The sequence below is a fragment of the Mercenaria mercenaria genome, unplaced genomic scaffold, assembly GCF_021730395.1.
Source record: "Mercenaria mercenaria strain notata unplaced genomic scaffold, MADL_Memer_1 contig_4619, whole genome shotgun sequence".
NCBI classification, from domain to species: Eukaryota; Metazoa; Mollusca; class Bivalvia; order Venerida; family Veneridae; genus Mercenaria; species Mercenaria mercenaria.
In genome coordinates, this window is record NW_026462863.1 from 38573 (window position 1) to 54646 (window position 16074).

The window sequence follows — 16074 nt, forward strand, 5'->3', positions numbered from 1 at the left end:
CTTAAGCGTTTCATTGACTGTACTAGTGAATTTCCTTTATTAAACCATACGTAAAGGACAAAACATACTCTTATATAATGCAAAACAAGGTTTTACCTCCTAGGCCCAATGATTAAGATAGAATCAATTGCTCTTCAACCATGTGGGTTCGGACTTCTTTTCAGCTGAAGAAATCGTATATTAAGACGTCCAGTCGGCTTTCGGAAGGTCGGTTGTTTTGACCATATGTCTGATAAAATGATCGGGTCTTTCTCTTCCATTAAAAATTGGTAAAACACCATATGCCCTAATAATGTGTCAGTGTGCTGTTAAACGCAACAAAGCCCAAAGCAAAAAAAGCTACCTGAAAGAAAACTGTGTAGAATCGACTGCGTAAGTAATGTCATGCCTCCCTGTTGACCAGTCATCATTATCATTATAATCTGTACACTGGAAAGCTAATGACCCAACGTGGCCAATACAACCGCTCGAACAAACTAGGTTTCCGGCTCCTATAAGGGTACCATCAGTAATGGTTGACTCATCACACCAATTTCCTTCATATGTTTTTCTCCACGATATTCGAAAGCTGATTGTTATCTGTAATAAAATAACATTCGATTTTTGAAATAAACTGAATAATATACTAGTAACATTGCTTTTTCATTCGGTAATTGTTGTAATACATAACTTGCAACTTTCAAGGAGACCGATCTGACATTTGCAGACATTATATTCTAAGAAATATTCTTAAAGTTTGATTACAGAAAGGGAAAACAAAAATGAAAAATGAAATGATGTTTAATACAGGCAATATAAAGAACTTACGCTGGATCCGTCGTCAGATGGAGTCCAGGTAAAGATTGCGCCTCTAAAATGACTGGCATTCACACAAGCACAGTCATGCCACAAATACAACAACAAAGACGTCTTTTAATTGATCTATCTTTGAAGTCGTCAGTTTTTATTAAATTTCACAATTAGGAAACATACCCATCAGTGTAAACTTTCACCCACAATTCTTTAGTGTTTTCAAAATCAGCCGATTAAATGTTGTTCTTTTGAACTGTAAGGACACCAAGCCTCATTGTGTTGGCAGCGGCATGAAGCACTTCAAATCAGTTTATAATTATAGAAATAGACGGTTATTTCATCATGAATATTTCGCTTATGGGGATTTTGTACTGCGTACTTACACCAAGAAGAAGGACTGTATAAACTCTTTTGATCAGTCTTTGGTAAACACATTGTTAGTACATTGAATATGATTCAAAGAAGAATTACGACTATGCTGTTGCTACGTTCGGGGCAGCGAGTAACACAGGGGAGCTCCTTTACACACCAGAGAAAGTAAATTCTACTAATTATTCCAATTAAAATGAAATTCTGTAGATTTAGCAGTCAATATGTTTTAATGGTCGCTGTGCTCTTGTCCCACAGAGTTGGATACTTGAAATATTCTAAATGAGTTGTCCCCCATTAAATAAGAATGCCATATGTAAAGAAATAAATGTAAAAAAAATACCTAGTTATGTAAAGTTTAAGGTACTTCCGCCATCTTGAATTTAGGGTGACCTTCATTTGAGGTGTGAAAATATAGTGAACAAAAGCTTTCAAATGCAGCTGTTCCAGAGTACAAAAACAGCTCAGCAAGACCTGAACTAAAAGTAGCTGTATAAAAAGTAAAACTAAAATTTGGAAATAAACAAAGAAGATATTTTACCTGTATTTTTCCAAATTTTTGGTTAGATTTATAAATCCTTTCAAAATATTTTATTAAAAATTCATGAATGGCAAAAGTTAGTTCAAAGTTTCAATTAGTGCATAAGAGAATTGTCTTACTCAATAGAACTTAACTTCGTACAAAATCTGTTTTCAAATCTGACCACCTCATGTATTAAAACGAAAATAAATCTATACATATTGCTATTTTCAGCATACATAAAAGTAGTGCAATGTGCGGACAATATTAATCTACGTATGGTGTACCAAACTGCCTAAAATTGTAAGAGAAATCTCAGACTTAATGTGAACAAGATTTGGCAACGATCCAAAATTCTTTTCAAGGATTGTGCAAGTATAAGAAAGGTTAAATTTATTATAGCGGAATTTATGTACTTATACGCGCTGCTTATCTCACGGAAAATTTGGTGGAAAATGGAATTTTCGGCACTTCTTGCGGTAACTATCGAAATAACTTAACGTAACTTTCTCACACATACGTGATTGTATATTTATAAATTATAAAAACAATCGAAATATTTACTTTATCACGATATATGCAGATATTTTTAGACAATCTTGAAACATTTGGCCACAGTATTTCCGCATACTGGTCCGGGACAAGTTCGATGTGTATAGTACTTCCTTATTAGATGTTTCATGCGTCGTAAACTAACAAATTTTGATCTATCGACTTTTTATACAATACGAGAAATTTATGCAGCATGTTTTTAAAAACACCGTGAGAATAAATCGCATAAAAATGTACAGCCAAATATGTTAGGAGGTAATACAATTTGTATACAATTGTAGATAACTACGAAACAAACCCGCCCGCTTAGCTCAGTAGGTAGAGCGTCGGTCTACGGATCGCGGGGTCGTGAGTTCGATCCTCGGGCGGGCAGTATGTTCTCCGTGACTATTTGATTAACGACATTGTGTCTGCAATCATTAGTCCTCCACCTCTGATAATTCATGTGGGGCAGTTGGCAGTTACTTGCGGAGCACAGGTTTGTACTGGTACAGAATCCAAGAACACTGGTTAGGTTAACTGCCCGCCGTTACATGACTGAAATACTGTTGAAAAACGGCGTTAAACCCAACACAAACAAACGAACAAACTACGAAACGCAATCAGTTGAACTTCTCACGCGAAAACGTGATGATTAAAATAAGCAATATCTCAAAAGTAACTTTTCTGTATCTTGGTTCTTCGTTAAACAATGATATTTTTTCAAACAAGTGTGTGAAGTTGGCGAGAAGTTCGACATTCGACATTGAACATTTGATAAGAGAACGACGTTGGACATTTAAAGCGAGAAGTTGGCGAGAAGTTAAACATTCGACATTGGACATTCGATTTCTGAATGACACTGGACATTCGAACCCAGAACGACATTGGACATTCGATCCCAGAACGACATTGGACATTTTAATCTAAAACGACATTGGACATTCGATTTCAGAACGACATTGGACATTCGAACCTAGAATGACATTGGACATTCGAACCCAGAACGACATTGGACATTCGAATCTAAAACGACATTGGACATTCGATACCAGTACGACATTGGACATTCGAACCCAGAACGACATTGTACATTCGATACCAGAACGACATTGGACATTCGAATCTTAAGCGACATTGGAATATTCGATTTCAGAACGACATTGGACATTCGAACTATGAACGACATTGGACATTCGAATCCAAAACGACATTGGACATTTGAATCTAAAACGACATTGAACATTCGATTTCAGAACGACATTGGACATTCGAACTCTGAACGACATTAGACATACGAACCTAGATCGACGTTGGTCATTCGATCCCAGAACGATATTGGACATTTGAATCTAAAACGACATTGGACATTCGATTTCAGAACGACATTGGACATTCGAACCTAGAACGACATCGGATATTCGAACCCAGAACGACATTGGACATTCGAATCCAAAACAACATTGGACATTTGAATCCAAAACGACATTGGACGTTGGATTTCAGAACGACACTGGACATCTGAATCTTAAACGACATTGGACATCTGAATCTTAAACGACATCGAACATTCGATTTCAGAACGACATTTCAGAACGACATTGGACATTCGAACTATGGATGACATTGGACATTTGAATCTAAAACGTTGGACATTTGAATCTAAAACGACATTGGACATTTGATTTCAGAACGACATTGGACATTCGAACTATGGACGACATTGGACATTCGAACCTAGAATGACATTGGACATTCGAACCCAAAACGACATTGGACATTTGAATCTGAAACGACATTGAACATTCGATATTAGAACGACATTGGACATTCGATTTCAGAACAACATTGGACATTCGGACCTAGATCGACGTTGGACATTCGATCCCAGAAGGACATTGGACATTTGAATCTAAAACGACATTGGACATTCGATTTCAGAACGACATTGGACATTCGAACCTAGAACGACATTGGACATTCGAACCCAGAACGACACTGGACATTCGAATCCAAAACAACATTGGACATTCGATTTCAGAACGACACTGGACATTCGAACCTAGACCGACTTTGGACATTCGAACCCAGAACGACATTGGACATTCGAACCTAGATCGACGTTGGACATTCGATCCCAAAACGACTTTGGACATTTGAATCTGAAACGACATTGGACATTCGATCTCAGAACGACATTGGACATTCGAACCTAGAACAACATTGGACTTTCAAACCCAAAACGACATTGGACGTTCGAACCCAGAACGACATTGGACACACGAACCCAGAACGACATTGGACATTCGAATCCAAAACGACATTATTAGTCTCCGTTGGCACCGATTCCTGAAAGTCTGTGAGTGCTCCTGAACGTATCGCAGACCATTTAAAATGATTTAAAAAGAAACAGGAACTACTTGGTTAGTGTTGTCTCTCCTGGCACCAGTTCTTGAAAGTCTGCGAGTCCTCCTGAATGTGTCGAAGACCGTTCTGAATGGTTTGAAAGGACACATGGATTGCTGGGCCGGTGTTTTCTACCTTGGCACCGAATCCTGAAAGTTTGCGAGTGCTCCTGAAAGTGTCACAGACCATTCTAAATGATTGAAAAAGAAACATGGACTATTGTGACGATGTTTTCTCCCTTGGCACCGTTTCCTGAAAGTCTGCGAGTCCTCCTGAAAGTGTCGCAGACCGTTTTTAATAATAAAAAAGAAACAAGAACTATCATTTCAACCCATTAAGAACGGTCTGTGACATTTTCAGAAGGACTCGCATACTTTCAAGAACCGGTACCAAGAGAGATAACACTAACCAAGTAGTCCTTGTTTCTTTTTTCATTATTAATAACGGTCTGAGACACTTTCAGGAACACCCGCAGACTTTCAGGAATAGATGCCAAGGGAGAAAACACCGTCCCATTAGCCTCTGTATTAATTCAACCCAATAAAAACTGTCTGTGACACTTTCAGGAGGACTCTCAGACTTTCAGGAAACGGTGCCAAGGGAGAAAAGAGAAAACATCGTCACAATAGTCCATGTTTCTTTTTCAATCATTTAGAATGGTCTACGACACTTTCAGGAGGACTTGCAGACTTTCAGGAAATGGTGCCATGGGAGAAAACATCGTTACAACAGTCCATGTTTCTTTTTCAATCATTTAGAATGGTCTGCGACACTTTCAGGAGCACTCGCAAACTTTCAGGAATCGGTGCCAAGGTAGAAAACACCGACCCAGTAATCCATGTGTCCTTTCAAACCATTCAGGACGGTCTTCGAAACATTCAGGAGGACTCGCAGACTTTCAAGAACTGGTGCCAGGAGAGACAACACTAACCAAGTAGTTCCAGTTTCTTTTTAAATCATTTAAAACGGTCTGCGACACTTTCAAGAGCACTCACAGACTTTCAGGAATCGGTGCCATAGGAGACTACTAATTTCGTTTTGGATTTGAATGTCCAATGTCGTTCTGGGTTCGTGTGTCCAATGTCGTTCCGGATTCGAATGTCCAATGTCGTTTTGGGTTTGAAAGTCCAATGTCGTTCTAGGTTCGAATGTCCAATGTTGTTCTGGAATCGAATGTCCAGTGTCGTTCTGGTATCAAATGTCCAATGTCTTTCTATGTTCGAATATCCAATGTCGTATTGGGTTTGAATGTCCAATGTCGTTCTATTATCGAATGTCCAATGTCCATTTGGATTCGAATGTTTAATGTCGTTCTGGGATCGAATGTCCAATGTCGTACATAGTTCGAATGTCCAATGTCGTTTTGGATTCGAATGTCCAATGTCGTTCTGGTATCGCATGTACAATGTCGTTCTGGGTTTGAACGTCCAATGTTGTTCTGGTATCGAATGTCCAATGTCGTTTTAGATTCGAATGTCCAATGTCGTTCTGGGTTCGAATGTCCAATGTCGTTCTGGTATCGCATGTACAATGTCGTTCTGGGTTTGAACGTCCAATGTTGTTCTGGTATCGAATGTCCAATGTCGTTTTGGATTCGAATGTCCAATGTCGTTCTGGGTTCGAATGTCCAATGTCGTTCTAGGTTTGAATGTCCAATGTCGTTCTGAAATCGAATGTCCAATGTCGTTTTAGATTCAAATGTCCAACTCGTTCTGGGATCGAATGTCCAATGTCGTTCTAGGTTCGAATGTCCAATGTCGTTCTGAAATCGAATGTCCAATGTCGTTTTAGATTCAAATGTCCAATGTCGTTTTGGGTTCGAATGTCGAATGTCGTTCTGGGTTCGAATGTCCAAATTCGTTCTATGTTCGAATGTCCAATGTCGTTCTGAAATCGAATGTCCAATGTCGTTCTAGGTTCGAATGTCCAATGTCATTCTGAAATCGAATGTTAAATGTCGTTTTAGATTCAAATGTCCAATGATGTTTTGGGTTGGAATGTCCAATGTCGTTCTGGGTTCGAATGTCCAATGTCGTTCTAGGTTCGAATGTCCAATGTCGTTCTGAAATTGAATGTCCAATGTCGTTTTGGATTCGAATGTCCAATGTCGTTCTGGGTTCGAATGTCCAATGTCGTTCTGGGTTCAAATGTGCAATGTCGTTCTGGGACCGAATGTCCAATGTCGTTTTGATTTAGAATGTCCAATGTCGTTCTGGATTCGAATGTCCAATGTCGTTCTAGGTTGTCGTTCTAGGTTCGAATGTCCAATGTCGTTTTGAAATCGAATATCCAATGTCGTTTTAGATTCAAATGTCCAATGTCGTTCTGGGATCGAATGTCCAATGTCGATCTAGGTTCGAATGTCAAATGTCTTTATGAAATCGAATGTTCAATGTCGTTTTAGATTCAAATGTCCAATGACGTTTTGGGTTCGAATGTCCAATGTCGTTCTAGGTTCGAATGTCCAATGTCATTCTAGGTTCGAATGTCAAATGTCGTTCTGAAATCGAATGTCCAATGTCGTTTTAGATTCAAATGTCCAATGTCGTTCCTGGATCGAATGACCAACGTCGATCTAGGTTCGAATATCTAATGTCGTTCATAGTTCGAATGTCCAATGTCGTTCTGAAATCGAATGTCCAATGTCGTTTTAGATTCAAATGTCCAATGTCGTTCTGAAATCGAATGTCCAATGTCGTTCTGAAATCGAATGTCCAATGTCGTTTTAGATTCAGATGTCCAATGTCGTTCTGGTATCGAATGTCCAATGTCGTTCTGGTATCGAATGTCCAATGTCGTTTTGGATTCTAATGTCCAATGTCGTTCAGGGTTCTAATGTGCAATGTCGTTCTGAAATCGAATGGCCAATATCGTTTTAGATTCAAATGTCCAATGTCGTTCTGGTATCTAATGTCCAATGTCGTTCTGGGTTGGAATGTCCAGTGTCATTCTGAAATCGGATGTCCAATGTCGAACGTTTAACTTCTCGCCAACTCCACGCTTTAAATGTCCAACGTCGTTCTCTTATCCAATGTTCAATGTCGAATGTCGAACTTCTCGCCAACTTCACACACTTGATTTAAACTGATAATAAATGTGTATTGAAATTCCGGCATAGAAATTGACACTGACTTTACATTAGTGATTACGGCGGTGTTGACAGCGGAAGCAGCAGTCCAGTACTAAGACTGTCTACGAAACCAAGGATAACGAGTTCTTTATCTGAAAATTACGAACATTGGGATCAGTGTTCAGTATACACCTGAAAATAATAGACTAGCTATTTGCCGAGTGCACACTTGTTTTCTATCGTCGTTAATATAAAGTAGACTAGTAAATATTCGTACATATGCATAATCTCATAAACACTTCTTTAATGTATGTTCTCTGAAATTAACAAATAACTGGCTCATCTGAGACACCATACTTTAAAGTAAATTCAGTTTATTCACACGAGGTTCAAAATGCACGGGAGTCTCGTGATAGTACTACATGCCTTTAATTTCACATGGTTGAAATGTAAACAAATAGTTAAATTTGCTTCGTTTTATTTCTTACGGAAAAGATCGGACGGTTTTTTATATTGGAATAATTATAGAACATACGAGGGATGATCAATATATAACGGGAAAATGCTTATAAATTTGTTTGTACTTATCATTTTCCAGAGATATTTTATACTGGGGTAAATACATATATTAGAAAAAATCACACGAAATAGTGTGAAAATATATTGAAAAATAACAATTTTGCCAACCTATGAAACCCATAGGCGGGGCAATGTCATTTACGCGCTAATTGACGTACAACTGAGTTCAACGTTTTTAACTTAACTTTACTGTAGTAAATGTCACTCATTTCTAAAAACTTCTCGAAATACTCTCCTTTTACATTTAATACATTTTGCCAACGGGTTACCCAGGGTAGAAGTGAATTACGATAATCATCTTTGGGAATTGCGTTCAGCACATTCAACACTTTCTTACGAAGTTCTGAAAATGAATAATTCATCTTTACACCCCGCAATTCACGTTTCAGTGTCGGAAACAGGTAAAAGTCATTTGGCGACAAATCCGGTGAATAAGGAGGATAATCTTGCAGATTAATTACTAGATATTCTATGTGACTTGTGGTCGCTTTCGAAGTGTGGGGTGGCGCATTGTCATGATGCAGGATGAAATGGTCCAACTTTTCCGGGCGTTTCCGAATCCAACGTGTTGCAATTTTCTCATATTTAACTTTTTCTCCAAGATTGTATGGACAATGTCATATGACAAGTTCAGTTTATTACACAGTTCTCTGACAGTTAACCTTCTATCACTGTTTATGAGATCTTTCACCCTTGTAACGTTCTTACCGTGTGTCGACGTCACTTTCCAGCCACTCCGTGGTAAATCATACGCATTTTCCCAACCGTTGTTAAATCAGTCATACCATACATAAATTCTTGTTTTCGACATTGAACGATCACTAAAGGTACCCTTATTTCTTGCACAACTTCAGTTTTACTTTTTCTCTTCAAAACTAAAAAATAATTAGAGCAAACCTTTGATCTTCCGCCATTTTACTACCACGGAACAGTAACACGTGCAGGACGCAACATATGACGTCACAACTCGTGCATGACGTCATCATCTGACGGGTTAGTCTTAAGTGACCATAATTAAAACTGTAACGGTTTGGACTTACGTGAAATGGTGAAAAGTATTCAAAATGCCCCGCCTATGCATATTGAGCGTTACCTTAGCAACTGTAAATTTTAGCATTATATTATTATACACCTGAAAATTTAGCGATACATTGCTTATATATGTACCTACTTCTGGCCTAAGTGTGAGAAAGATTGATAGGATTATAAAAAAGTTATGAGCATTTTCCCGTTACATATTGATCATTCCTCGTATATACATTTAAAGTTGAAAGTTGATTGTTTTCTACAGGACGTAAAACTGAAACAAGTAAGCACTTTTACTTTTTCAGCAATGTTCCTCAGGTGAACTTTGATATTGTTTACGAAGAGAAATCAGTTTTGTGTCATCTTGAAATGCGTTGTTCGGCTGAAACTTATAGTTCCCGGAAAAGTTCTAAAATGGTTTATTTGGGGGATTTTGTTTTATTTATAACTTCAACACAATGTGCAGTATTTCCAGTTTTTGAAAATGCTTGAAATTCAACTTTATTTTAGAAAAAGTTCCGATCTTTCATTAATATTTTGCAAGCGGATGCATACAAATTTTAAGTGAAACGGCTTTCTTGTCCAAGAAAGGTGTGTAAAGCGAAAAAACTATCATTACACATTGCGTTTATTCTTTAAATGTGAAGGATCGGTAACAGATTAAGGAGATCGGACAGTGAAAAACTATACTAAATGGATATCTCTAACCATGAATAAGGAGACATACATATTTCAGTAAGGAAATCTGAGGTAAAAGAACAATCATATATTGTATTCCTTGAAATAAACATGGCGGCGAAATATTTTAGAAAAACTGTGCACGTGTTTTGTGCATTAGAATGTTTAACGACATTTTCTTGAAAAAGTAACGCTCGTGTGCACTATTTCGGCATTTTTTTTATTTGAAAATAAATATTTTATAGCAATTTAGGTTGCATACGATACCAAAATTTTGCACCAAAAATGTTCACTCAGTTTCTTCCAAAGCACTGTGGAGATAGGGTTCAGCGTAGCTTTCATGCTCGCAAGTTTACTTACAGATATATCTTTTCAACTTTTGTCATATATATTTTATGTCTCTGCATTTCGAAAGCTGTTTCGAGGATTCTGATTTTTCACATAAATTTCTAATTTCAATTTGCGGAAGTACCTTAAACACTCGCACGATGTTGCAAATGCATCAAAACGAAGACATGTAACAGCTTTTAAAAAATGATGAGTTTTTAAAGGCGCTGAACTGTCCAGAAGTGTGGCCCCTTCATGCAGTCCCTTTCCGGAATTCAATACATATATGAGTAAATTGACAATGGTTTTGTAGAATAATATAAATGTTTTATACGCTGTTAAATTTTCATGTAAAACAATGCTTTCTCTCTATGATTTGATGACGTTCGAGCTTTTTTCTCCGAAACATGGACCTATACCTTAACTTGATATAAATTAGAATTGAATTAGACTATGTTCGTGGTTATGCACATTATCTCTCAGATATACGTTATTTACCCATCTTTTAAATTGTAATTTCTTTTCATGAAGCGGAAGTGGCAGTACGATATATCTGTCTAAGCACGGTGTGATATTATTGGACACTGTGATATAAGTCAGAAATGTCCGGGTTTTTTTTAGCATCTTTGTGAATACAGGTGCGTCGCGAGGCAGTTGGTATTTGGGCGGCGTAAAATATTGTTGGTGAGACGGGGTGGGTATGGGAGGGATGTACCCTCCCAGGCTGTGGGAAAATGTTTGCAAATTGCACCATAAATGACACGATTTCTTTGCATTTAAATACCGTATAACCTATTTTGTCAAGACGTTATTTGTGCCAATTTTACCACGAAGCTCTATTTAAGCAATGCATGAAATGTTTCTAAAAGTCACTGAAATTCCAAAATAATTCATTGTTTTGCAAACTGTAGACATTCTTATCATTTATAAAACGATGCAACTGTACGAATGTATGGATGTAATAGACCTTTTTACTCCGTAGTAATTCCTTAGCAACGGGAAACAATTTTCGCGCATGCGCACTCTACTTAGGGCAAAAAGACATGACTGCACAATATAAATTACGTTAGAGTTATACTTTACCTCAATATATTCGATCAATAATGAGTTTGTTTTATAGTAAATATCCACTGAAAGACAAAGGAAAATATATGTAGATCTTTGCAAACCCACAGCTAATATAGTTTAACTAATGCGCATTACCTTTGATGATTTTTTATTAATAAACATTTTTTTCAGCAAGGTTGTTCTCGACAATTTCAGGTTAAGAAGAATGAAGAAAGAAGGTATTTTCCATGAATTAATAAAGTTTTTTGTTCTATTTCCTAACATGATCTCACATAGCTTACAACCTGCCGCAATTAGCTTACATGATACCTAAAATATAATTAAATGTCGCAGTTGAAAATAACAAAGTTCAGCTTTTGATTTTTTGATGTTCCATGGGTTGACTTACCAAAACAAACAACATAGCAAACTAATAAGTTACATTTTAGCAATATTACATTAATAATTACATGTTAGAGAAGCACTATTTCTGTTGTACATTATAATAACTTTGGAACAGCCCAGTATTCTATTATTAGCTCTTATGCATAATTGGTTGATTAATGTTTAGTGCACATACCTTTTTGACAAGTCACGTAAGCCCGTTAAATAGGCATTATCTCATGTTATAGAATTAAGCAATTGATTGTTTATTCAATAGATAAGTTTATACTTAGATTTATGACACGATGTTAATTATAGAATAAAATTATTTCAATTTATTTATAAGTATGAACAAAAAAGAAAATTAAATAAGAATTCCTACTGTCATCTGTCTATATGAGCTCGAAGTAGTTGTCTTGGATTAGTGACTATAAAGTGATTTTTATCAAGAAATAGACTCATGATTTATTCTTTCTACTTTATAAAATGAATTAGATAGAAAGAATTAATGTTGCTGTTGTAGTCGGAAACACACGACAACTAAATCAGTCCAGAATCTCGCCATCAAACTCTACCCTTATCTTTTTTTGTGCTGAAAATAAGTAACATCTAAATTTATAGCAAAGTGGTATGTTACACTTCATAGCGATTTTAAGGTGTTATCCTAACCTAGGATACGTCGGTCAGAGTAGCACATGAATAAAATTGCGCAGTAAGAAACGTATATCTACTTCAATTAAGTATGCCCGTTAGATGTGAGAAATGTGTATTTTAAAATGATTTTAGGATTTTAATATTTCGTCCACAGTTTAACTGAGTAAAGTCTTCTGTCAATTCGTCAATGCATGGAATATCACATTCTCTGTACAGGTACTCGAACCATCGAAATCTCCGAATCTTTAGATCTGAAACTAGCTTACATATTTACAGTAAATGTACAAGCAAATAATTTTAAACGAGCATTACTACTTGAACCACTAGGTTTGTCTTTTTCAAATTTTATAAAATTAATTGATGGATAAGATTTGACTGGGCTTTTTGTATATCAGAAGAGACTGGATTATATTATATTATATTATAAAAAGAACTGATCTTTTTGCTCATGGAAGTATATTTCATTTCATTAAAAATATTTCATTTACTTTAGCTTAGCTAACTTAAAGAAATTGATTTGCAAATGCTAGTCTCGCATATTGGCGATGCTACTTAAGAATTGAATGCTATTTTTGTGGGTTTGGGGCTTCTTGAAAATCATCAGAAAATCGCGATTCATGGATGATTTGCAAAGTCTAAATGTGGTTTATACCACAATAAAAGCATAAAAAAGCATTTTTTGCTATATTTACATTTTTACGATAGTAAGCTGGCCATTTCAAGTGACTTTTGGATACTGTACACACGGAATAAACGTCCTTGTTGAGGTGACATTTTGTCTATATCTTCGTTTTTACTTAACGAATATTCAAAAGATAAAGTGAGTAAATGTCATCAATATGAGTGCTTTCTTCCGCACATCCCGTCTGCCATCAGTTCTAAATATTTTTTATAATACTCGCCAGCTGCGAAAGTGTGTACTTTATCTTAATAGTTGTAATGCGAAATAAAGTTGGGCGTAGAGTTTGAAAAAAAAAAACAAAGCCGTTTTATTTGAAGGAAAGCACCCGTTTTGTTGTCTTCGACGCACTTTACCTTATGAAAATCTGTCTAGTAAAAAGGAAAACAAAAGGAAAATGTTACCCGAATAGGGGCGTTTTCCCCGTGTGTTCGGTATTCAAAGTCACCTTTCCATGATTATGCAGTTCCTTCTTTTTTCAATTTAAAATATATACGAGCAGCATCATGAGAAAGCCAACATACTGGCGTAGCGACCAGTTTGGATCTAGACCACCCTGCGCAGGATCCATGCTGTTCGCTTTCAAAGCCTTTTGCAATTAGAGAAACAGTTAGCGATATTTGTATAAAACTATTGGGAACAATACATTGTTTGTAATGTAGCATAAGGAATGTAAGCTTGTAACAAAAATACATTATTGGGTGCAACATTTTGACCGAAAATGTTTTGCTATTGTTTGTTTAAATTTTAGATTTTTGTAGTTTAATCGAAGAATAAAACTGTCTAAAAGTATTCAGCAGTGTTTAGATTACGATGGCCATGTAACATAAAACAGCAAAAATCTTGATTCAGTATTAAAGCTGGTGAATCGTTTTAAAGATTACTTTAATTTCTTTACTGGCGTGACTAAAGCGCTTTTTATAGGAGAGAGAGGGACAGTGGAGTGGAATATCGTTTTCAGTGCAAGAAAGCCAAGATATACTCCTGATTTTTATTCTTAAACTTACAAAATTACAGAAAAAAGAAAGAAAACAATTCTTAGCATACCGAGATTCGATTCTACCGAAAATACTGGCAATTCATATTGTTTGGCAAACCGTAAGATGGAGACCAAAAGTAATGGACTTGGTAAATAAAATGATAGCCACTACGGCCGTCACACCTTTCACGAAAGAAATTCCGATTCGCTATCTTACATACATGTATATTTGTGTCCCATTAAATATTGGCTTCATAATAATATGATACGTGTTAATTTATATTACGGATTCTACGTAAAAGTCATAATTTGTTTAGTTTACGCATAGAAAAGGAAAGCAAAGAGAAAACTAAAATGATGTCTTATAAGTAAATATATGTATAAAACTTACTGAGGATCCGTCGTCAGATGGAGTCCAGGAGAAGATTGCGCCTCTAAAGTGACTGGCATTCACAAAGACACATGTCACAAATAAAGTTACAAAAAAGAGATTTACTCGATCCATCTTTGATGTCGTTAGTTCAAATTTCTCTCACGTTTCATTATTAGGAAACGTACTTATAAAACATCGCGCAAAATGCAGGCCGATCCTTTTATCAAATTTATATATTCTCGAGTTTTTTTTCAAAGCCAACCGTTTAAATGGTATTCTTGTATATCACCTCATCGTTGGCAACCTCTAAAAGACATTACAAAACAGTTTTAAATTGTATTATTAAGGATTATTTTATCATGTAAATCATATTTGTAAAGATTATTGGGATTTCCTACTGCGTAATTTTGCCTCAGAAGGAGGACTGTTACAAAAAAATTATTAGTCTTTAGTAAATACCTTGTTAGTACTTTGAATATGATTCAAAGATGAAGTTCCTCTTTGTTTTTTTTTACTACAGACTGGGCAGTGAATATCTCATACGAACTCCTTTAGATCTGGGAGAGGGTAATGACACTTACCATTCCAGTGTAATGTGTTTTTAATGATTACCATTCAAAACCTGTTACTGAAGGAGCTCTTATCCTGTTGTAAGGGCCCGCTTTAGCTTATGTCTTGTTGGTATATTAATATACTTGCTGCGATTTAATCTCCTTTTAGATCCTTTCAGTTTTGCACATGGAAGAAGAAGGTCGTTTGCAAATAGATGCGAGGGTTGATTTTGCTTCTTATCGAAAGAATCCTCGATTGTTTGTACTTGCTGATGTTTAATATATGGACTTTATTATTCTATGCGCATTTAGATATTGTGAGAGAATACTTAAATGGTATTTTGAGATTTTTTGTTGAGTGATTTAAATCTGTAAGTTATGCAGTTTATATAGCAGGGAGGTAGGCTGGTATTATTTGCTTATTTTTAATATAGTTGTATTTATTGTACGGATATATCTGTGTAATTACCGAAGGATTTAAACATTAAATTGATTAATAGCTTTTCTATTATACTTTGCAGTTATCATAATGACTATTTGTTTTGTGACCTGCTACAATTTAATCCTGGAGTATTGAGGTGTTTATTTGTGTTACTGGAAGGTGTACACTTAAACGAGAGGTAAAAGAGCAGGTCGATATCCGAAGGTAATATGAATTATTAAATTGGTAATATGTCTTGCAAATTTATGTAGGTATTAATATAAATTATGTGGTTTCCCACGCGAATTTTGATAACAATGCATTCCTTTGCAATGCAGGCTAAAAATAGACATGTGTAAACATCACTGCTAGCAGTGTAGCAGACGATTTCTGTATACAAGTGGCGAGTTATTCATGAATCTGTTAAACTATATGTAGTACAATAAACACGTGGAAGAGTCTATTATTTATGATACCTGCTTACAAACAGAGTAGGGTTTAAGCAACTTTATCAGATTTAATCTCACTGAAAAGTATTTTCTTCTAAAGTGAAGTAATTAAACTTCCATTTCACATATATATTAAGCAAAGTTAAATTTTCATGAGCACGGATCAAGTAATTTATTGGCAAACTGCCTCTTAATGGTGCGTTCTTCATGATTCCCCAAAAATTCAGTAAGAACCCGGT

At 36.0% G+C, this 16074-nt stretch overlaps 1 protein-coding gene across 1 annotated transcript in view; it reads right to left on the bottom strand.

Moving 5' to 3' along the window:
• The window catches only part of LOC128554002 (CUB and sushi domain-containing protein 3-like), a 40197-nt gene extending 25568 nt beyond the window's left edge, over positions 1 to 14629 (bottom strand). The window contains exons 1-2 of the mRNA XM_053535203.1: positions 14433 to 14629; positions 344 to 579 (exon numbers count right to left, since the gene is read on the bottom strand). Of these exons, the coding sequence (XP_053391178.1) occupies positions 344 to 579; positions 14433 to 14546 (350 nt within the window). The 5' untranslated portion in view covers positions 14547 to 14629. The remainder of the gene's footprint in view (positions 1 to 343; positions 580 to 14432) is intronic.
• Between the last annotated feature and the right edge of the window lie 1445 nt (positions 14630 to 16074).